At 46.9% G+C, this 23,776-nt stretch overlaps 1 protein-coding gene across 1 annotated transcript in view; it reads left to right on the top strand.

Annotated features, from left to right (window-relative positions):
- Window positions 1-546: 546 nt before the first annotated feature.
- The window catches only part of MAN1A2 (mannosidase alpha class 1A member 2), a 165,082-nt gene continuing 141,852 nt past the window's right edge, over window positions 547-23,776 (top strand). Inside the window, exon 1 of the mRNA XM_033051198.2 lies at window positions 547-1,123. Within this exon, the coding sequence (XP_032907089.1) occupies window positions 816-1,123 (308 nt within the window). The 5' untranslated portion in view covers window positions 547-815. The remainder of the gene's footprint in view (window positions 1,124-23,776) is intronic.

Genomic DNA, 23,776 nt, shown 5'->3' with positions numbered 1-23,776 from the left:
TGTGCATTAATGAAGTTCCCCACTCAGCCTTCTCTACCCTAGACAAAACAGGCCCAGCTCCCGCAGCTCCCTCGTAAGAGAGAGGCTCCAGTCCCCTCAGCATCTTTGTGGCCTCTGATGGCTCTCCTCTCCCGTAGCTACTTGTCCGAGTGGCACTCCCGCACCAACACGCGTGGGTTCCGCAGCCGGCCCCGCTCCCGATTCCACTCCCCGCGGGGGCCGCGCCAGTCCCGCCTCCGCCCCGCCCCCAGACCCCGGGCGCGCCCTGCGCGCGTGCGCCGCCCGCCGAAGCCGCGCAGGCGCAGTGGGGGTGGGCAGAGGGTCCGGAGCGAGACCCGCGCGGCTGCCGCTCCCGGTGTCGTTGGCAGCGGGGCCCCGGCGCGGCCAGGGGGATGCGCCTCCGCCCGGCCCAGACAAGGGGACGCGGGTGGAGCGACGCCGCGCGCCAGGCCGGGCCCCCGGCTCCCCGCTGCCGCTCGTCCCGCAGCCCCGCGGCCGCGGAGCTCGGGAAGCGCCGCTGACCGGAGTCGCTCGCTCGGGCCCGGCTGGCCCCGCGGCGAGGGAGAGAAGGAAGGAGGGAGGGAGGGAAGGAAGGGGGCGCGCAGGTAGCGGGGCGACCGCGCCCCGGCCCGAACCCCCGTGGGGGCGGGGGCCGTTGGGACGGCCTGGCCTCCCCCCTGCCCTCCCTTCCCCCGGCCCCCGCAGGGAGGATGGTGATGGTGCAACCGCCCGCAGCCCCCGAGCCGGGCCGGGACTGCCTTCCGCAGAGGCTGAGGGGATGAGCCGGGTCCCGCCAGGGGGTCGCTAGCGGAAGGATGACGACTCCCGCCCTGCTGCCGCTCTCCGGGCGGAGGCTGCCTCCGCTGAACCTTGGGGCCTCCGCCTTCCCGCACCACAGGGCTACCTTGAGACTCTCCGAAAAATTTATCCTGCTCCTTATTCTTAGTGCCTTCATCACCCTGTGCTTCGGGGCGTTCTTCTTCCTCCCCGACTCCTCGAAGCACAAGCGCTTTGACCTGGGCTTGGAGGATGTGCTTATTCCCCACGTGGACACCAGTAAAGGGGGCAAGAACCTTGGCGGCTTCCTTATCCACGGGCAAGGGCACGACGAGCACCGGCACAGGTGGGTGCCTCGCTCGCCGGGAAGGGAACGGGACTGGGTGACAGGGTGATCCCTAAGGTCCTTCCCGTACTGCTCTCCCTCCTCTCACCGACATGCTCCTGTCTTCCCTACGTGTAGCAACTTCGGAGCGCTAGCTGCCATATGTAGATGTGGCTGCCTTCACCCGTGTGAATTTAGCCGCCTGGCGATCGAGAGCTGGGAATGGCAAATACGAGGTGGCCTCCAGCGACTGATATATTTTCTCACCGTAGCCAATTCCATGTATCAGCCACGGAAAGAAGGGGCTTAAGTTATGGTATTGGTGGAGATAGTATAAGTGACTGAAAAACTGCCACATCTCGTCTACAGCTGTTATGTGCTTACTCAAAACAGCTTCTTGTTGCTGAATAGTGCACAAGAATTTTGATCTGAAAAAGACTTTATACTGTGATCCAGAGGTTGTCAGCCTGTGACACACAGGTCACAGAACTAGTGCAGATGGCTCGATTGCCTTTTTCTGGCCCTTCAAATCACTTGCTCTAATGTTAATCCAGACGATTGAAGGTGCCGGTGGCTGAGTTTCCTTAATTGTTTTTGCCAGTGTAAAGAAATCACAGATAAAATAAGAGTATCAAGGGTAGATATGCTATATCAACAGCTTTTTGGGGCCACCTAAAGCTTTGTGTGGTGCAAGCCTCTAAATGTTCAGGACTGGATCATGTGAAGTGACGCATTCAAAACGGAGGTAAAAAACCTTAAATGATGATTATACAGTATATTTGCTTCTAACATACTTCAGTTGTCTAAGTCCTACCCTGCTGCCTGGATCTTAATGAGGCTCACAGATCTCTCTTCATTGTCAAAGATGTGTTAAAATATGATGATGGGTGATAAAATACCTGCTTTTTCATATTCAAGTTAGTAATACAGGAAATTTTAAAAAAAGATTACTTGTGCTAATACTGTTCCTGTGAAAACAGTTTAAAATATATCTTGCTGGCATGAGAATTATTTAAAGATTATTTGTATGAGATTAAAAGGAGAGGGTTTAATTTACTTCTTTTTATTAGTCTGTTAGGAGTTATAAAGAATACGTGAATACTATGGTGTTTTTCCTTAAGACATCTTTGCTGTTGGATGTCTTGGGGCACTTAACATGAGCCCTTTCTCCCTATCTGAAAGGGCATGTGTACTTAATATTTAACAAGGACTTATTTTGTCTATGATGTTAATTGCTAGTGTGGTTAAATGCTGCATTAAACATAGCTTTGGACAGTTTCTAATATGCCTTTGAAGTTATTGTCTTTCACTGTGTGTTTTTTTTGGGTTTTTTTTGTGCATGTGTGTGATTCTTACTTCTTAGCTTCCCAAGTCCCTGTGGCACATGCAGTCAAAATCAGTTTCTAAAATATAGGACAGATGAAACAAAAAGAAGAGTTCAGAAATGTTCAAAACTGCAGCTGTGGCTGTTGTACCTTGTGTTGCCCAGTAGATGGGCTGTAGAAAAAAGGAGTCTGTTGATAGTGATAGTTCATATGAATCCTTTGCAGGTTCCCTCTTTTAGTTACTGAGGCCACAGCTTTAGTAATGAAGTGCATACTTTTTTGTGTGTCATGTGTAGATAAGCAATAGCTTACAACCACCAGAGCTAAATGCATTTTGGTTGTTTGGGATCTGTTCTTAAACGAAGTTATCCTGACATCAGTTAACTGTCCTATGGTTCCTGTATTGCTATGACTTTCTGTACCTCCCACCTGCCCTCTATTCAAAAATCTCTCTGTCGTGTTAATTTTTTGAGTTCTTTTTTCAGCAAGAATAGTTATTATTCCTGTTGTTTTGGCTTTGCAAACCAGGCATATCTTAACTACAGTAATTTCACGACTATAAGGCGCACCCCCGGGGAGTCGGCAAAATTCACAACTTTGTAGATCAGATAAGGCGCACTGGACTATAAGGCGCACGATTTTTTTTGCAGCGAGGCTCCGCCCCCAGCTCCCCCCGTGTGGTTGCTGGATGAGGCCCCGCCTCAACCCAGCAGCCATTGGCCCCTGGGCCCACCTGTACCTGGCAGGGGGGGTGCCACAGGCCCCCAGGCCTACCTGTACCCGGTGGGGCCGGGGCATGCCCGCCGCTGCTCCGTGCCGCCTCTCCGGGGCCGGGCTATGGCCGCCGCCCCTCCATGCCCCCTCCACGGGGCAGGAGCATGCCTGTGGAGGGGCCGTGCCGCCTGCAGGGGGCCGGGGGGTGCCTGTGGAGGGGCTGTCCCGCCTGCAGGGGGCGGGGGGGTGCCTCTGGAGGGGCATTCCCGCCTCCATGGGACCAGGGCGTGCCCGCCGCTGCTCCACCCCGCTTCCACCTGGCAGCCATGGCCCTGCCAACTCCCCCTGCGGCTCGCAGCTCTCACTTCTGGGTAGGCAAATTTCTGAACTTTGTCCATCAGATAGGGCGCACTGGACTATAAGGTGCACTTCCTGGTTTGGGGGAAAATTTTAGTCAAAAGGGTGCGCCTTATAGTCGTGAAATTACTGTACTTAAAAAGCCTGCCTGCTTAACCTGCTTGTAAGACCCTTCTGTAAATGTCACAAAAAAAATATGCATTGTGAAGCAAGGTGCTTTTCTTTTGAAGCAACTTCTTTGGCTGATTACCACAGTTTTATCAATGGGCTATTTGCCATCAGCTTGGGGCTGATGTGGTTGTTTACCATAATGGAAAACACAATTTCACATTGGAGTACTTGCTCCTGGATTGCAGGGACATTGACAGATGGTATTTTGAGAAAGTATAGGATCTTCAGTGATGAGCTCTAGCTCTCAGTTTGGAATGGAAAAATTTGTTCTGCTTACTATCAAGGGGCAAAGTCAAGCATCAGCTGCTTTGTAGTTTTTTGGGTGAGGCAGAGGAGTTAGGGTACAAAAGGTCAAGAGCAATTAACCTATTCCTAATACCAAGGAGGATGCAGTCTAAAATGTGAAGTGTGAGGATAGATTGACAAACTGTATTTACAGAAATTGAGGGGCTTCAGAACTAATTGGGTCAAAGGTCATTCATATGAAGTATATACTTGATTATGAAATGACAGATGTTTTGATTTAATCACTAAAAAGGAAGGTGTTTTTTCTGTAAATGCTGGTATTGATGTCTATGAAATGATAAAACACATATTGTTCCCTTGGTATATAGGCAATAATATTTTAATGCTCATTTTGCCTTACTCAAATCTTTGGATTTGTAGGCTACTGGAAAATATTTACATTTCTACCTTCTAGAAAAATGCAGCAGTGATGTAGGTAGAAAATCATTGTAACAACCATACTTTACAAACATGTGTACAAACAATGGTTCCCACTGGACTTTCTCTGTATTCCTTGCATTGCTTTCCCACCTCTTCCCCTGGGCACCCTTGACATTCCTGAGTGCTTTTATTTTTATTGTTACAGTGGTTACCCTTTGCTGACGTTAACTTTACATCTTCCATTAAATTGTTTTCTTTACTGCTCCTGTCCGTCTTTTAATTTCCCCTTCCACCACGTTTCTTCTAAGAAGATGGTCAAAATCTGGAGTAAAACTGCAAATTGTGTTTGGGAGATAGATGTACTGTATTGCAGGGTAGTACTTTCAGTTGTTCATTTCATCTGTACTCTCCTCCTGCAGAGTAGCGTGTGGGAAATGAATGAGTATTGTTGGGAAGGTGTACCACAAATTTTTACCTTTGAGAGGAGGGAGAGTGGAAAGGATTAGTCCAGGACTTAGGAAGATATGTGCATACATACAGTTTTAAAAAATAAATTTAATTTCCTGAAGATAAATTTCTTTCCATTTCAAATAGGATATTGGAGAGGTTCTGGAATGAGAGCTGCATCCTTTTGAAGATACATCTTGCCAAACAAACTTGTGTAGCACCCAAAACTTGTTACATGATTTTAGGTAACTGTTTTTTTTCCTAAACTTCTGCATCTCTTGCCACACGAAGATACTTAAGATGTTTCGTACTACCCAATTACTTTTCAAGTATCTGTGGTATTTCATTCTTCAGTATGAGATCTAAAAGATAAGTCTGGAAGTAAACCAAAACATTCTTATGGCTTCTTTGCATCTGATGCAAGTGAGTGAGAATGCAAATGCCGTGTAATCTCCTTGATTTCTCAGATTTTTTAAAACTAAGTTTATCTGCAATATGAAAATTGAGAAGACTTGTTTCTTTAATGATGTGTCAAGCAGCTGCTCTCTGTATTACTTGACAAAAGCTAAGGCCATTTCTGTGGTGAAAGTACATTAATCTTAGAGGCAACGAATAATGTAATTTAATGAGCTCATTGCTACCTTGTAGCAGCACTTGGACTGCTGTTGGGCAAACAGTTCAATCCTTCAGAACTTCTGAAGATGTATCTTCAGCTGCTGAATTCCTGTGTATCGCTTCAAGTCAAAACTTCTGTGTGTGTTTAAAAAAAAACCTCACCCACCCTCAAGTCATCAAGTTGACTACAGCTGCTCCTAATAAAAGTGCCCACCTCAATGGCCTTGGCCTCTATGGGGCAGTGGGTATAGATCAGTTTAAATCATGCTTTTGACTCTGTTTCTGGAATGCTGAGGAATGCTGACTTCTGTGTTATGCAAAGATGGAAGCTCTGCATTCTGATATGATGAGTTTGGGTCAGCAGCTGTATGGCATAGTCTAAAAGTGCTGTTTCTGCTGTTGCTCAGTATGCAGTTGTCTCTTTGGTAGTAGCAGCAGCTGTGTCTACTCTTAGAAGGTGAAAGTAACAAAAATTATTTTGAGGTGCTTTCAGTCTTAATTTCTTCTTCTAATTTCTTAATTTTTTTAAAAGAAACATGAAAAGCTTAATATGCTTCTTTTGAATCCCTTTATTTTCTCTTACCTGTATGACTTAATTAGCTATAGTAAAAGTGGGCAGAGGAGATAATTTAGTTTCTATTATTCAGTGGGATCAGTGTCGTCTGTCATCCTCTGCCATGCCATCGAGTATAAAAGTGCATAAAACTCTTTGCTCTTCCTTTCCAACTTTACTTGAGGCGCAGTTCATTAATGAAATTAGGCGTATTTGCTGTTGTAATTCTGGGAACCTTTTTTTTCCCCCGAAGAATCAGGAGCCACTCTTGTGTCTGCACCCCAGCTCCTTCTCCGTTTCAATTTTTCAGTGCAGGAGATTGAGCCTGTCTTCAGAGCAGAGTCCTCAGTCTCTTTCAAATATGGGCACTGATTTTAAGCTGAGCTGCTTGATCTAGAAGCAGAGATTTTCTGGAGTGCTGCTTTCAGGAAATGCAAGTCCTCACGGTGATGCCTTTGGAGCCAGCGAGGGCAGGATATTGTGTTCCAAGTCAGGCTTCAGAAGCATCTCGTGTGTCTAGGGTAAAGTTGAGGTGTAACTGCCTGGTGTCAGTCTTCAACTGCTGAAGCTTTTGCGAGAGCACTGACACTTTTTATATGAAGACTCTTCTCAGCTGGAGTTTTTGTAGCCACATATTATTCTTTTCTCTGGAGCCTCTGTTGAGAAGAGACTTAAGAGATGATGCTGGTACTTGAAGAACTGTGGGAGTTTGACTTCTGGAGTGCCCACTTTACAACCTTAAACTTAATTGGAATTTTTCCTCGTGTTGCACTGGACAATGGGAGAAGTGCCCTCTTGGATTGTTTCTAAGGTTCTGCTGAAATTAACGCTTTATGTTGTAGGCTGAGAAATGCTTTCAACTTTGAAATGCAAAATGCAAATTCTAGACCATCTGTTTAGATGTCCTCCCTCCTCCCCACCCCCCATCTGCTGAGCAGCCTACATCATATGTAGAGTGCTGCTTGTTTCATGTTCTCTTGCTGCACTCCAGTTAGTCAAAGTATTTCCTGTGTTATGAAAGAGAGGAGTTGCCAGTTCTTACCCTTTCCAGTAAAAAAAAAAAAAAAAGTTTGAACTTGTTGGTTTTCTGCATGATCTACACTTTTGTCTACATGCTGGAAAACAATCAGGCGTGGGAAAACTGCAGAAAGCCTGCTGGCTGGATTTCCGCCAGCTAATGGGTGGGAGGTAGTAGCAATTTGGTTCATTTGGAGTTTTGTAGATTAAAATCTCAGAAGAACTTTAGCATAAATGTGGGTTGCTTGATGATGGTAGCAGTGCAGGCAATAGTAAGCAGTATGGCTAGTTGTGGGCATACTGCACTACAAGAATCCCCCTGTCTTCTTTCTGATCCTTTCAATTTCCTGTAAATACAAACATCTCGATCCTTTTGGGCTAGTTCTGAGTTATGGGTTTCTTTCTTTCTTACAACAAATATTACCAAACTTGTAATTAGTTTTACATACACATGTGGTATGTGTACATGTTTTCATAACAATTGAACTGAGGCTGAATATGGGCAAAGGGGAGAAATTTTGTAATGCTTTGCTTCTTATGTCCATCCATAAGAAGCCTGTAAAATTCTAAACATGGTCAGGGTTTTTTTTTCCACCATCCTTCACCTTTAATTACTGCAGCGCTTGATGTTGAGAAAAGTCTGGTCTCATGGGTAGGGAGCTGTTTCTCACAGTAGTTATTCAGGCTAACAGTACAGGAACTTTGGGACACATGTTTGGGTATAGCCTGTGGGATTTGTTCTTTTCCTTTTATTTTCAGAAGCAGGTTCAAGTGAGTGCTGTCATCTGTCTTAATTTGGTAACTAGATTATCACTGTTTTACTGAAATTTAGAGTTCTGTTGCAAGTAAACTGTGGGGAGAGGAATGTTGAACAGACCAATAAGCCAGTAAGGGGGCAAGAAAGGGAAAAAAAAAGCACCTTTTTCCTGCCTACCTCAAACCTTGAAGTAAAAAATCTGAGTGCTCCAAATTCCCATATGCCTGTAACTGTTTTATTTAGAGTGAAAACATGTATTTATTGGGTTGGGGGAGATTGGGAAAAGTTTTGTTGACTAAGTTCTTGTCATATGTTTGCTCCTAAAATCTGTAGCCTTTTGATTCCTTTTGCCTTTGTTGTCTAATCTGGTCGCCTGTATAGAGCAAACTATGTAACTTCATCCATTCACTCAAGGATGTGGAAATTCTGTATTATTTTTGAGCTCCACAAATACTAAATGATAAACAGTGAGGTAACTTTCCCTGGTAACTTCTATTCTTGTTTTCTTGAGTACCTAACCACATACATTGGCATTTGTAAAATTAAATTTCTAAAATTTAAAAATTTAAAAAGAAGCTGAGGAGATAGGTTAATAAGTAACCTGTAATATTTCATGCTATCTAGAGACTACTTTTGAAAGGTCTTTTTGGCCTCGTCTCCTAAGCCAACAACGTTTATGTGGGCATGCTATTGACACATTGTAGCTTTCACTGATCCTTCACTGTTCTCTATTCCCTCCTTTGCCCCATCAATCAGTAGCAAATTGAGACCTGTTAGTAGAAGTACATTAATTCCACAACTATAAGGCGCACCCTTTTGACTAAAATTTTTGGTCTGAACCTGGAAGTGCTTATATATGGATGAAGTTCAGAAATCTGCCAACCCGGAAGTGTGAACCGTGCCCACCCCGAGCTGCGCCTGTACCGTGGCAGCCCGGTGCCACGACTGTCCCATGCTGCGAGGGACTGGTGGCACCATGGCAGTGCCAAGCTGCAAGGGGGAATGGAGCTGCGAGGGGGAGGCAGCGCTGCGGCAGTGCCGAGCTGCGAGGGGAAATGGAGCTACAAGGGGGAGGTGGCGCCGTGGCAGCGCTGAGCTGCGAGGGGGAACGGCACTGTGGATCTGCGAGGGAGAGGTGACCCCACGGCAGTGCTGAGCCGTGCCAGCCGGCACCGGGGGCAGGTGGGAGGGCCAGGGCCCGCAGCACGGGGAGGGCGCCTGGGGCTGCGTTTAAAGGCTACACCAATCTGTGAAAAATATTTGCAAATTGAGCACCTGCCAGTAAACTCCGTGATTTTGTGATTCGGTTACTAATTTGTTACTTTGTTGCGTACAGTGCGCCTTATTGTCTGGTGCGCCTTTTATATGGACAAAGTTCGGAAATTTGCCAACTCCCGGAGGTGCGCCTTATAATCTGGTGCTACTTACAGTCGGGAAATTACTGTACATTTCTGTATCTTGTGTGTCCTGATGTTGAGGCAAAACCTTAATTGGGAGCGGTGCTGAAGTAAGGATCACAGTACCCAAGAGTACAGTAATTTCACAACCATAAGGCGCACCGGACTATAAGGCGCACTGTTTTTTTTTTTTTCTGCGAAGATCCGTGCCGTGCACAACCAAGTAACTAATTAGTAACGGAATCCCATGATCGTGGAGTTTATTGGCAGGTGCTCAATTTGCAAACATTTTTCACAGATTGGTGTAGCCTTTAAACACAGCCCCAAGCGCCCTCCCCGTGTGCGGGCCCCGGCACTCCCGCCCGCCCCCAGCGCTGGCTGGCGAGGCGGGGCTCAGGGCTGCCGCGACTCGCGGCTTCTGCGGCAGCTGACTCCCTCCCTCCCCGCATCGCCCTGGCGCACTGGGAACTCCGCGCTTCCCCGGCGCTCTGGGAACCGCGGGCCGCTCTGGGGGGCCCACGCCCCGCCTGGGCTTTTCCCGCGCACTGCTGCAGCCCCAATCCTGGTGGGCTTGCCCCTCGCTGCCGATGCCCCGATGCCGGCGGCTTTCCCCCGCTGCCCGGGCTGCACCGCCACACTTTCCCCAGCCGCCCGGGCCGCGCCACCGCTGCCCTGATGCTGACGGTCCCGTGCCACGCCGCAGCTGCCCCGATGCCAGTGGGCTCGTGCCGCGCTGCCGCTGCCCTGATACTGCCGCCGGGCGGGCTCTGCTCGGGTCGGGACTGTTGTGGGCTTGCACTTCTCGTTCCCCCTGCACCTGGGCCAGGGCCGGTGCCACCTGGCTTCTCGTTCCCCCCGGACCAGGGCCGTTGCCGCCTGGCTTCTTGTTTCCCTCAGACCGGGGCCGGCAGCAGCTCCCTCCCTAACAGCACGGCTCCTGCTGGCCATGGCCGCCTACTCCCGCCCCCCTCGTGACTCGGCGCTCCCACGGCACTGCCCTCCCATTGTGGCTCACACTTTCAGGTTGGCAAATGTCGCAACTTTGTCCGTTATATAAGGCGCACCAGACTATAAGGCTGTCCCGGTTTAAAGGGACAGTATTACCAGGAAAAGGAAATTCAGGAACTCTCAGGCACAAAAAAGGTATAGGTTGGGAATAACAGTTCTTTACTGATATATTTATAAGACAAACAAAACCAGCATCAGCTATATGAAAGAAAAAAACAGTGACAGAACAGAACGGAATTCAGTCCCAGTCCCTTTTTCAGTCACTGATGGCTCTCCGATGGAGCAGGGCAGGCGGCTTCTCAGTCGTGGCTGCTGCAGGGGCAGGGGAGGGGACCAGGTGGCCTCACCGCCCCAGGTGGAAGAAAGCGTGAGGAAGGAACTCTGCTCACCGTGGGCGTCCCAGTTCCCAGTTGTTCAGAGGAAGCAGGAAGCTTTAGCAGTCCAAATCCAAGAAGCCTGATCCCAACAGGAGAAAAGGAACCTCTCTCCTCCAGTTCGGCCGGCGAGCTGTAAGAGTTCTCCTACCCCCCAGTGTCCTCCTACTTGCCAAAAACAAAAGCAGGACTCCACCTTTCCCTAATGGGGCCATCAGCTTGCTTCAGCTAGTCCTTTGTCTCCAGCTCTTAACGGCTAATAGGAGAACCATCCCGGCTAGCTTAACATAATAATGGGAAAAATTTCTAAACCTCGCCAACCCACAACAAAGGCGTACTTCCGGGTTCGGGGAAAAATTTTTAGTCAAAAGGGTGTGCCTTATAGTCATGAAATTACTGTAGTTTGTGATACTTCTGCTGCTGTTAGTCTGTATAAGTGTAATTTTGAGTCAGTCAAAGCGTGGGTCTTCTGTTCTTCACTGATTGTTAGAGAAACGTGGTTAGAAATGAATGCTGTGGTAAGGAAAACCTGGATTTTGTGGGATAGCGGTAGCAATGGGGTGTGTTTACTGAAGTAGTAGAAAACATTGCGACAGAAAGCTAAAGGCTTGAAATACAGAGCTGTGTTAGTTCTACTTCTCAGAGGATTGATTTGCCCAAACATTGATTCATATTTGCCATTCTGTCTTGCTGCCTTTGTTCTTTTAAATATTCTTATGATGCACACCTATGAACTGGACTATCTTGCATATTGTATTCAGCATCAGTTTCATTAATGTTTTATGTACTCTGTTACTTGTTAGTTAACTCTTAACCCTCTGGAGGATTTTGGAAGTTCTTCCCCAACTCCAGTAGTGCTGCCATTGCAGCTTCCAGTGGCCAGCTAGCTATTTTCTGTGATTCTATTTGAGAGAGCAAGTTTGAGGTTTTCACTTGGCTTAACAATATGTAATTTGATCAGCGTGGCACAAGCAAAATTGCAGTTTTAAGGGAGGGCATGTAATGAAAGTATTTTCTCTATATATAAAGCTATGAGATCCTCAATGAGATTACTTTGTCTGTTTACACCAGCATGCAGAACTGTCCCAGAATCCTAGAAGGGTTTGGGTTAGAAAGTATCTGAAAGAACATCAATTATTACAGTAATTTCACGAATACAAGCCGCAGCAATTTGACAAAAATTTTGGTGGAAACCCGGAAGTGCGGCTAATAGTCAGGGGCGGCTAATCTGTGAATAATTTTCTGACATTTACAACCCCAGACGTGCCAGCCAGGGCGCCGAGCCAAGCCCCTGCCAGTAAAAACCGGCATTCCGCGATTGTTACAGTGTTACTGTGTTACCCTGGCTCCCTGCAGGCAGCACGGGGGGTGGGGAGAGAGGCGGGAGAGCTCTCTTTCCTCCTCTGCCGCAACCCAGGGGAGAGACGGGGGGCCCCGCGCCGCCATTGCCGCAACTCGGAGAGGAGCAGGGGGGCCCTGCGCCGCCATTGCCGCGGCTCCGGGAGCACGGGGGTGGGGGGCACCGCCATTGCCGCGGCTTGGGGAGCCGATGGAGGCCCTGCACCGCCATTGCCGCGGCTCGGGGAGGACGGGGGGGGGGGCACGCCGCCATTGCTGCGGCCTGGGGAGGAGGGGGGGTGCTCTGCCCCCACCCTCCGCTGCCGTGGCGGGAGCAGGGGGTGCTCTGTGCCCGACCAGCGCTGCGGCGTGAGCGGGGCGCTCTCTCCGTGGCCGGCCGGCGCCGCGGCGGGAGCGGGGCCGGGGCGAGCGAACCCAGAGGCGGCGGCCAGCCCCGAGTGTCAGCGCCAGGCTGGGCCACCTGGCCCCGTCAGCAGCCCCTAGCGGGCCGAGCCTGCACAGCCTTCGTTGAGCCAGTAAACCCCTGCCATGCCGCGGTTCTGTTAGTATTTGGCAACTTTGTGTTGCATGCGGGTCCTCGCTGCGAACGACAGAGCGGCTTATATTCAGGTGCGGCTTATTTATGGACAAAAACCGAAATATTTGCCAACACCCAGAGATGCGGCTTATACTCAGTGCGACTTGTATTCGTGAATTTACTGTAATTCCCCTGCCAAAAGCAGGGACACATTCCACTAGACCAGGTTGCTCAAAGCCCTATAAAGCCTGGCCCTGAACAGTTCCAGGGATGGGGTATCTACAGGTTTTCTGGACAAGTCATTCCAGTGCCTCATCACCCTCAGTAAAGAATTTCCTCCTAGCATCTAATCGAAACCTTTTTCAACTTAAGGCCATTCTCCCTTATTCTATCACTACACAACCTTGTAAAAAGTCCCTCTCCAGCTTTTTTGTAGGATTTGTTTTGGTACTAGAAGGCTGGTGGAGGATCTCCATGGAGCTCTCTCCAGGCTTAATCAATCCCAACTCTCTCAGCCTGTCTTCATAAAGAGGTGCTCCAGCTTTTTCCGTATGCTAGTATGTGGCTGGAAGTCTTTTGCATGATGACATTCATCTCAGCTGAGGTTTTGCACCATTTGCTGGCCAGCAAGGCATTTGCAGCATGCACAGACTAGCTGCATAACTATTTTCTCAGTAATTTGTTATATCTCTCTGTGACCTGCTGACATGTTTTAAAGCTGAAGTGTACTTCAGGCCACTTAAGAGCAGGTGACCATCAGTGATAAATCATACTAATCCAATGTACTTTTTATTGGATCAACCTGAGTGTACTCACAAAGGGTGAGAAAAAACATGTCATTTGTGGGAGCAGTATATCCCTTAAATGCTTCAGTGGGAATGGGAAGATCACATCTTGCTCTGACTATCCTACTGGATAAACAAACCTGTGGTGAATATACTGGGTTCTATTACTGGTTTAGGTTTGTTGGCTAGTAAGAATAGCTTACAGCCATGTGCAGTTTTCCTCAGCAGATTTTTCTGGATATCTGTATTCTGTTGCTATCTGTATCAATGTATTGCATTTTGAGGGCTATTTGCTGTTTTCCCAAGGCAAGTTGGAAGATCTGCTTTTGCTCCAGAATACTTGCATCCTTTCTGCAGTATGTCTAGAGAATCATAATCCAGCGCTGACTTTCTAGACCACAGACTTCCTGTTTGTTTTTATTACTTTTATGAAATAAAATTTGCTGTACACTTTAAAAACAAAACTTGAAAAAAGACCTACCACTGTCTTGGCTTGTTTGAGATGGCAGTAATGAGAAAGATGCTTAGAGAAGAGGGAAGTTATTTTCCTGGTTAAGAGACAGTATTTCTCCCCCCTCCTTTTTTTTTTTTTTTTTTTTAAATCTCATAGAAGGTATTTTGTCTTGAAAAAAGTGATAGCATGAGCTGACTTGGTTCAGAACCATGTTTCTAGTGACCTTTTAAATCTCTTAATCAGTTTTATCTTGGAAACACTGATGACTATTTATTTCTAACTTAATAATTGCAGATGATGCAAGCATGTATCTGTTTTTCCAGTGCTGTAATCACACATCCTTAGTTTCCTAAAGGCATCAGTTCTGTTGTCACTGGCTTCTATTTGAGTGGAAAGTGTTCTCCAAGTGATTAAGTAACACATGTAGCGAATTCTGAATTGCAATGTACAGTGTTGTGGAGAAGAAAATATTGCAGAGGTGTAAGAGGCTCTTTGCATCATGGAGTTTTGATATTATAAGGAGTATAATGGAAATTCAGATTTCTAATTTGTGAATAATTCCTCCTACTACAGATAGTGCAATCCATGACCATTAAAATATTAATGGGTCTGTGATACAACCATTTTCCAATAAATAGAAAAAATCAGAACAAATGTGAAATAATGCAAGCAATTAAACAAAACTTTAACATGATTTTTATCACTGTCTTTTACTTTATTTTAGCTGGTTATTACTGGGAACTGTTCTGATTTAGATACTTAAAAACAGTCAAGCTGGATCTGCTAATTGTTGCACTTGTTAAATTTCTCCAGATCTGTGCAGTGAAAAGTTCAGAGTTTCACCAATGCACTTGTTTTTACCTGAATTGAGTTTCTTTTTCAAATCCTAGATGCTGGAAGGGAACTTAACTGCTCTTTACTAGCTGTCACACTGATAACTAAGAATTATATCATGTGTGGGATCTTTGTCATTTTGAGGGTCTGATACCTATGGAAGGACACCAAGGTATCTGTGTATGTGATATTTATAAACTACTTAGTGAGGTGGATAATCAGTTCTCACTGCCATCGCTAAAGTACTTGAATGTGAAGCTTCAAAACCAGTGGCTAAGGACATGACTGATACTATACTGGCAGTTTTTATGAATAACTTGTCTATGAACTTAGTTTAGTATTTTCTTGAAGATTGATGAACATGATGATTGGAAATAATGCAGAGTTGTATTGGTAACTAGAGAAAATTCTTTGGTGAAAACAACCAAAATCCACTCAAATCCCTATCCAAAATTAAACAATAAACCCTACCATCACTCCATCGTTCTTGATATTCCTTAATGTGAAAAAAAATCCGGTTTCTCTTCCACCAGTGTTTTTTTGTTGTTCTTTCTGACTGGCTTTTATATAACCCCATGCTGGCATTGCAGTGTTTGACAGCTGCTTGCTGACCAGAGTAGGCAATGGGAACAGTTTATTGACTTGCTAAACCAAATGCCTAATGGTGGCTTTGTTCTTGTGTGTGTTGGTGAAACAATGGAATTTTTGTGATTGTGTTATAAGCACTCCATGTGAACCCCAGGTCCTTGGTTTGGTCTGGGTTTTATACATCTGTGTTCTTTTTATATGTTTGTTTTGATTTCAATAAATCACTTGAGCATTAGTTTTATTCAGATGGATTTGCTATTGCAGTTACACGTTGTCATTTGCTTGACACCCTGTCTCCCCTCTTCAGACATAATTTTCTCAAAATAGGATCTGGACATCATGTTACAGTGGGACTAGATCATCCAATCTACTGCTATTACAAGGAAAAATGAGGCTTGACATATTCATGTCAATTTGGCAAGATACCTGAATCATTAGGCTCAATGAAATATGTGACATTTCAAGTGGTAATATAACCTGCAGGAACATTTGCAGGAGAAACTTGAGGCAGCACAAAGGAAATGCTACCCTTACTTGGGCTGGGAGATTCAGATACTGACACAAGCCAGCTGTTCAACACCCATCACAAGATTGTGGTTTAGTCCATTAAGGTATTTAATTTTGTTAAAAAATTTTCTATCTCCAGAATTTGGTGGCGGTGATCCCAGGGAAATTTAAAGTACCTTTTGAGTTTAAAAGGAAACAAAAAATCCAAAGAAACATCTGTGACGCTTCCTTTCATACAGTAGCAAGTAAACCAACTAGCCCAAACTCCAAAGCATTGTGTGTAACTTTTGAGTCAGTTGTAATTAATTGCTGTTCTTTGGTTCTCTAGCAAATTTTTTTTGAAGCTTCATGGATTCATAGTGTGGAATTTTTAGAAAAAAGCAAGCTGCATAATATTCTGTAGTGTTTTAGTAACTAGAAAATATATGGTAGCATAAAATATTGAAGTACTCCTTAAATATGATACTTAACGAATTAATTTTTCTGTATCTGAATTCTTTTAAGAGGAAAAAATCCTGGAACCTCTACAGACTGTAAGTAGAGTTCTTCCATGCTGTCTTGAAACAATTGTTTTAAACTCCATCAGCCATAACCATGCTATTTCCAACTTTATAGTGCATTCAGTAATGCTTAAAATAGAATGTCTTTTGAGATTTAGAAACTCTTATATTTGCATCAAACTGTTCAAACATATTTATTGCAGATGGCTTTTGGTTTTGTATTTTATTTTCCGTTTCTGCTCTACCTTTCCTTTTTGTAGAATTGTTCACTTCTTTTAGCAATTTGCTTTCAGTTCAGTGCTCAACAGTTGAAATAAAACTGGGCAGTGAAGTGGCAAGGGCTGTCTGGTCCATAACTTCTAAAACAGCAGTATCATCTTCATCTATCTGGAGATGGAAAAGCTGGGAAGGGAGGAAAGGATAGGAAGAGTTGAAGTGTAACCCAGAAATTTTTCTTGTATTCCTTGTATATAACACTTGTGTTATATATCACTGGTGTTCTGGGGTGACTTTATGATGCTGAGTTGTATCCCCGTTTGTCTGTTTAGCCCAGAAATAAATTTTGCACCTTTAAAACTACATCTGAGAGTGAAGTGGGGGAGAAGGAGAAGCGGTGGAATATCTGAGGAGGCTGTATTCAAAAACATAGATAAGAGTTCCAACTTTCCTGCTCCTGGACTGTGTTGCCTGCAGCATGGACAGCGGGTGAGAGCTCTTCTTTGCTTTTGGTAAGCTTTTTTTGCTAGCTGAGGCAGAGAAGTTCCCTGGACTGTGGCTTTTCTTTTTCTTGGAACTGATCAGCCTTGCGCTGGACTGAAAATCCAGATAAACACTGGGAGCTCACACCTCTGGTCCACTGGGGCCTGGGATGCAGCATTTTCCATCAGGAGGGACTGAGAGAGACTGAACAATCCAAGCTACACCCCATGAAAAGGACTTTCTGCATTTGCCATCTCTTCAGAACAGTGAGAGGCTCCATTATTTAATATTATTCATTTTTTTTCATATTTGTGAGTACTTTGCTCTTTTCTTGAAGGAGAGTTTAGTCTTCTGAACTGTGTGGGGGAGTGGCCACTTGAATTACAGTAATTTTCAGATTACAAGCCGCACTGATTATAAACCGCACTTCCGGGGTGTCAGCAACGGTTTGTTTTTCCTCCATATATAAGCCGCACCGGATTTGTGTGCAACTTTGACAAAGTTGCCAATTAGTAACAGAATCGTGTGATCACGGGGTTTACTGGCTTGGCCCTGCTCGGGGTGGCTGTCAGGGAGCGGCCCCAGCCCCGCTCGCTGCTGCCGCTGGGCGGCAGGGGAGTGGTGTGCCTGGCCACTGCTGCCGGGAAGTGGGAGAGGGGTGTGCCCGGCTGGTGCTGCTGGGAAGAGGGCAGGGGGCTTGCCCAGCCAGTGCCGCCGGGAGGAGGGAGAGGGGCTTGCCTGGCCACTGCCACCAGGAAGAGAGAGGGGGTGTGCCCGGCTGGTGCCGCCGGGAAGAGGGAGAGGGGCTTGCCCGGCCAGTGCCGCCACCGCGCCACTTGGGGCCGGGCGGCGCTGCTGCTGCACCGCCGCTGCCCCGCCACCCGGGACTGGGCGGGCTCCGCCTCGGCTTGGGGCTGCTGCTGGCTCGGACTTCCAGGTTGGGAAATTTCCAAAATTTGTTCATATGTTAGCCGCTCCTGAATGTAAGCCGCACTTCCAGTTTGGGAGCAAAATTTTAGTCAAAATACTGCGGCTTATAATCGTGAAATTACTGTAGCTTTTTAGAGGAACCCCTTCGGAGATTTCCTCCCTAAATTTGCCCTAAACCAGGACAACCATGCTGGTTTTCACATCACAGCTTTGCCCCAGCCTTTTTCCTACAAAGTCTAGGTGTGGTCCTGAAAGTGGCTATGGTGATGGATGGATAATACTGCTTTTTCCTTTAACCTGTTGATAATGACTGAACTTTGACCTCTGAGAAGAAGGAATGAGTAAAAACCTTCATAAAACTAAAAAAATCCTCAAGAAAGGAAGTTACATTAGGCTTTGACAGCCATCTTAAATACCATATTTTGTGTTATTTATTTTGCACCATACCTTATTTCTGGAATCCAAAATGGTAATGGCTGATGGTGACACAATATTTATAGGGAAGGGAATAAAACTTCCATTTCCTAGTCTGAGTGCTTAATTTTGCAGTATCTTTACTTTAGGGTTGGAAAGAACTTCCAGCTAATATTATTTCCCATTCGGGACATTGGCTGCAGGGATATGACCTTTTACCAGACCGTTTGTCTTGAGAAATAGCGTCTGTCTTTAAAATCGCAATGAGTGAGTGTTTTAGGATCTTCTACCATGCGAAGAGATTCTTCAAGCAGGAGATACACAATTATTTACTGGCTCATGCAGAGCACCTAGCAAGTTAGGCAATTTACTGTGGATTAATGTGCTTACCAGCTCGAGGAGTCCATGCTGACCTAGAAGGTAAAAGGTAGGAAAAATATATCAGCCTCCTTTGGTCTTGGAGTGGGTTGATTCTTGATCTTGCTGAGTCAACATGTTCCAGCTCCACTGTTTTTCTCAGCTTTTATGTCTCTTTGAGTCAATATTTTTCTCTTGAATTAAGTTAGTGTGTCATCAGTTACACTCTTTTTCTTAACCTTTTGTGGTTTACAGCCACAGAATCCTCTTACAAGGTATCAATTTATTTTTGGAGGATCTCACACTGGATTTTTAGGTTGTAAAAGAGTAGGATTCTTGGTTTGGTGATCCTGGGACTCTGTGCTTGTTTACTCTGGATCAGTGTATTTGAAACGACTGGATCTGAACTCAAACATGACTTTGCCTACAGCCAGTGAAGCGAAGGAAAGGGTTGTGGGTCTTTTTCTATTTCCAAACCTTTTATTAGTCAAATCTACAGTGTTATTCTGCTTTAGTCATCTCTTTCTTAATTATGTGCTGTTACAGTGTAGATGTATTTGCTAGTAAAATGAACTCTTTTTCATGAAAGAGATAAGAACATTGCCATAGTAATTTCAAGTAATGAAACAGATTTTAATTTAATCTTCAAGGAATCAAATGTGTGACTACGACTATCCATGAGCTGCATTTTGTTGTTGGGAATTCAGGAAATTGTATGTGCTGGTGGTAGAGAAGGAAGAAATTGGACTCTACATGTTGGATGCCTATGTTATTTTATTCTGCAAATGAACAGAGGAAGACAATGCTGTGTACTATGTACCGTTTCTAAAGCTTTCTGAAAAACCTGAGATTCTGTTGATGAAGACAATTCAAAGATCAAATCACTGAGACAATTTATACCCCTAGCTTTCCCACTGTTTTAGATTCATGTTTTGGGCTATGGTACTTCTATGGTTTTGGTCATGTCAAGAGTAGCTTGTGTCCATTTCATTTGTTGCTGCATACATCTCAGACCTGTATTTGTTGCTTGTAAAACATGTTAGTAGTATTAAAGTATTTCACTGATACTGGAAATAGCACTGATAACTATAAATCAGCATTTCATTGTACAGTAATTTCATGACCATAAGGTGCACCGGACTATAAGGCGCACCTCTGGGAGTTGGCAAATTTCGCAACTTTGTAGATCATATAAGGCGCACCGGACTATAAGGCGCACTTTTTTTTTGCAGCAAGGAGCCCCGCGGCGCGCAATAAAGTAACGAATTACTGGCAGGTGCTCAATTTGCAAACATTTTTCAAAGATTGGTGTAGCCTTTAAACGCAGCCCCAGGCACCATCCCTGTGCAGTGGGCCCCGTCACTTCCGCCCACCCCCGGCGCCGGCTGGCATGGCTCCCGGCTCCCACCGCGCAGCCACGCTGCGTCCAGGCTTCCCCCCAGCCGGTGGCGGTGGCGATTCTCGCTGCTTTCCCACGGCAGCAACTGCGCCGCTTCTCCCCGCTTGTCGCCACTTCGCAGTGGCCGGTGGCGGCAGCGCTGCTTCTCCCTGCTACCCTGTGGGTGCGCCGCTTGTCGCTGCTTTGCCGCGGCCGCAGGGGCTGCACCACTGCCACTTTGCCGCAGCCACAGGGGCCGTGCCGCTGCCGCTTTCCTGCGGATGCAGGGGCCATGCCGCTTGTCGCTGCTTTCCCGCGGTCACAGGGGCTGCGCTGCTGCTACTTTCCCAAGACTGCAGGGGCTGCGCCACCACTGCTTTGCCGCGGCCACAGGGGCCGCGATGCTTCTCCCCGTTTCCCTGTGGCTGTGCGCTTGTCGCCGCTTTCCCGCGGTTGCAGGGGCTGTGCCTCTGCCACTTTACCGCGGCCGCAGGGGCCGCGCCACTTCCTCGCGGCTTTGCCGCTCGTCACCTCTTTCCCATGAACGCAGGGGCTGTGCCACTACTGCCGCCAAGCTTTCCCACGACCACTGGGGTGCACCGCTGGCGGCGCCATTTTACCGCGACCGCAGGGGCCACACCGCCGCTGCTTTGCCACGGCCGCCAGGGCCGCGCCGCTTCCCCGCGGCTGCGCCGCTTGTTACCTCTTTCCTGCGACCCCTCTGGGGCTGTGCCGCCGCCACCACCTCTTTTCTGTGGCCGAATGGGCCGCACTGCCGCCATTTTGCCGCAGCCGCAGGGGCCACGCCGCTTCTCCCCGCTTCCCTGCTGCTGCGCTGCTTGTCACTGCTTTTCTGAGGCTGCAGGGGCCGTACCGCCGCCACTTTGCTGCGGCTGCAGTGGCCGCACCCCTTCTCCCCACTTTCCCGGGGCGTCAGAGGCCGTGCTGCTTATTCCTGCTTCCCCGCGGCTGCGCCGCTTGTGACTGCTTTGCTGCGGCCACAGGGGCCATGCCACCGCCGCTTTGCTGTGGCCGCAGGGGCCGTGCCGCTTCTCCCCACTTCCTCGCTACTGCGCCGCTTGTCACTGCTTTCCCGAGGCCACACGGGCCGCGCCCCTTCTCCTTGCTTTCCCGTGGTCGCGCCGCTCGTCACCTCTTTCCTGTGACCACTGGGGCTGCGCTGCCACTACCACCGTTTTGCCGCGGTCGCAGGGCCCCGCTGCTTCTCCCCTCTTTCCCACGGCGGCTACTCCACTGCTTCTCCCGACTTCCCTCCTGCTGCGCCTCTTGTCACCGCTTTCCAGCAGCTGCCCAGGCTGCACCGCCGCCGCCACAGCGCTTTCCCGCAGCCACCTGGGCTGCGGCGCTGCTGCCTCGATGCCGCCGCCAGTTGGGCCCTGCTCGGGGCTGTTGTGGGCTCACACTTCTCGTTCCTCCCTTGCCTGGGCCAGGGCCGCCTGGCTTCTCGTTTCGCCCGGGCCCGTGCCGGCACTGCCCGCCTTCTCATTCCCCCCGCCCCTGCGCCTGGGGTGGTGCCACCCAGCTTCTTGTTCCACCCGGACCGGGGCCGGTGGCAGCTCCCTCCCTCCCCGTGCGGCTCCTGCCGTCTGTGGTCGCCCACTCCCCTCCCCCACCTTGTGACTCGGCACTCCCGTGGCACCGCCCTCCCATTGTGGCTCACACTTCCAGTTTGGCAAATTTTGCAATGTTGTCCATTATAGAAGGTGCACTGGACTATAAGGCGCACTTCCAGGTTCGGGGGAAAATTTAGTTAAAAGGGTGTGCCTTATAGTCATGAAATTACTGTATTAGCTTAATCTGTTAATTTTGTAATAGGCATGTGAAAAGCACACATGGTAGTTTGAAATGTGCATACTGCTGAAACATTACTCTTTTGCTGTATTTTGTTTCACTTCTTGTGTTCTGACAATATTTTGATTGCAGATATGTGAACAAAGATGTGCTCAGCAATTCCTGAAGAGTGCCAAGTCATCCTTACCTGAATTATTTGTATTGTGTTGAGTAGTTTACGCATCATAGTTTTTTCTCTTGTACTGTTTCTTTTTACATTCTGTTACATTTACTGTCATGATGTTGACATCCTTACCTTGTCTATGGGTCAGTGATTCTTCAAACTACATCCTGGATTTTGGTAACTGAGAATAGCTGTCAAAAGTGTTGTTTACTCAGTTGGGAAGGCATTTCAGTTGGGGAGGTATCTTTTGCAGAGTGAAGCTTATAATTAATATTTTGTGCACTTTGCTCCTGGAATGGCACAAATGAGTAAACGCCTGCATAATTTGTGGCAATGATATATATATTTTTGAAGATGTTTAGAAACTATCTGGATGTGATCCTGGGCAACCAGCTCTAAGTGACCCTGTTTGAGCAGTGGAGTTGGATCAGATGACCTCCAGAGACCACTTTCCCCAAAACCTTTCTGTCATTCTGTGAAGAGGACTGTGTTCTCATCTGATGTGCAAATACCTGCTTTCCGTGTTCATAGATGTGCTGAGTAGTCTGAGCCTTGCATTGTTAGACTTTTTTGGATGGGGAGTTATTAATCTAGTCTTGCTTTTCTGGCCTTTTTAAAAAGGAAAAATCCAACATCCAGTTATCTGTCTCCTGAATCAAAATTGCATATTTTATTAGCAGTGGGGATTATTGTCATGTGGAAACTTATTAAAAGCACCTGGAAGGCTAAATAATTTATAGTTATTTCTAGTGTTAATGGTAATTTATAGTCATATAGTCAACTCTTATCCTCTGCTTTACTGACAAGATTAAAGAGCTTTGGGAGTAATGAGACAGAGTTTTACTCTGTGGTAACAGTGCAGATTAGACTGTGCGTCATGATTTCCAGGTATTTTGTGGCTCTATCTTTAGTTACTGTTTTGGCTGATTTGCTTAGTGGAGAGGTATAAAGCTTTGGTGTTCTTCTGACCAGTCCCAGTGGTGCTGAATGGGAGAAGAACTTAACTTTCTGTTTTAATTAATGCAGCATTACTGTTAAGTATAACCACGCTACAGTCTGTATCATTTTATATGAAAACCTTTTGAATCACAGCATATGTGCTATACGTAGGTATGTGTGTGTGTATATTTCCCCCCTGAAACAAGGACAGTTGTGTTTAAGAGCATAACATGGCCTGCAGCTCCTGTCAGAGCTTTTCTCATGATATCACGTAATACCGTTTGGAAACTATTGATATTTGGAGACTGAGTTTGAACTAATTTTTTTTTTTTTGGTTGCTGTTGTTGCCCTGTAATTCATCCAGTTTCTGCAGAGCAGGGCTACGTATTAAACTGCTGCCACCTAGAAGGAAGGGAGTGATTCTGCCAATCTTGGACTGCAAGGATCTGTGTCTTTCTGACAAATCCAGTGCTGCTGCATTGCCACAGCGAGGCGAATAGAGTAGCACTGATGCTGTGTGAGCCAGGAGGGTTGTGCATATAAGCAAGAGGAACAAGTCAGGAGGAATTGTTCTAGGCCTGTGTTTGGACAGAGCTGCACACCCCAAGTAGCGTTGATATCCCATGATGAAGAGCTTTGGCTCACTTTCCTATGGGAGATGCCAGGATAGTCCCCCTCCTCTTTCTCTTCAAGTGCTGCCATACAGTGCAGGCTTATGGCACCATGCATGTTGAGTACTGTTCTGATTTTAAACACATTGATAGGCTGATGTCAATTTACCATATAGACATTCGGTAACAATTATTCGTACAGGAGGAAGATAAATCTGAGCAGTGTGTGTGAACTTCCAATCAGATATTTAAAGCAGTGTTGCTTCTAGGATGTGCAAGGTGGCTTTGGCTGGGTGATTAAAATAGCATTATGGTAATGTGGTAGCTTGAGTTGACAGAACATCTGTGTGAGGGTAGTCACTTCCTTAGAGCTCTGTAGGACCTGCCAGAGGGTTTCCCGTGCAGAGAAGCCTGGTACCATCTGCT

The sequence above is a fragment of the Catharus ustulatus genome, chromosome 2 (genome assembly GCF_009819885.2).
Source record: "Catharus ustulatus isolate bCatUst1 chromosome 2, bCatUst1.pri.v2, whole genome shotgun sequence".
In the NCBI taxonomy this organism is placed as follows: domain Eukaryota; kingdom Metazoa; phylum Chordata; class Aves; order Passeriformes; family Turdidae; genus Catharus; species Catharus ustulatus.
This window is presented reverse-complemented; position numbering and strand designations above follow the sequence as displayed.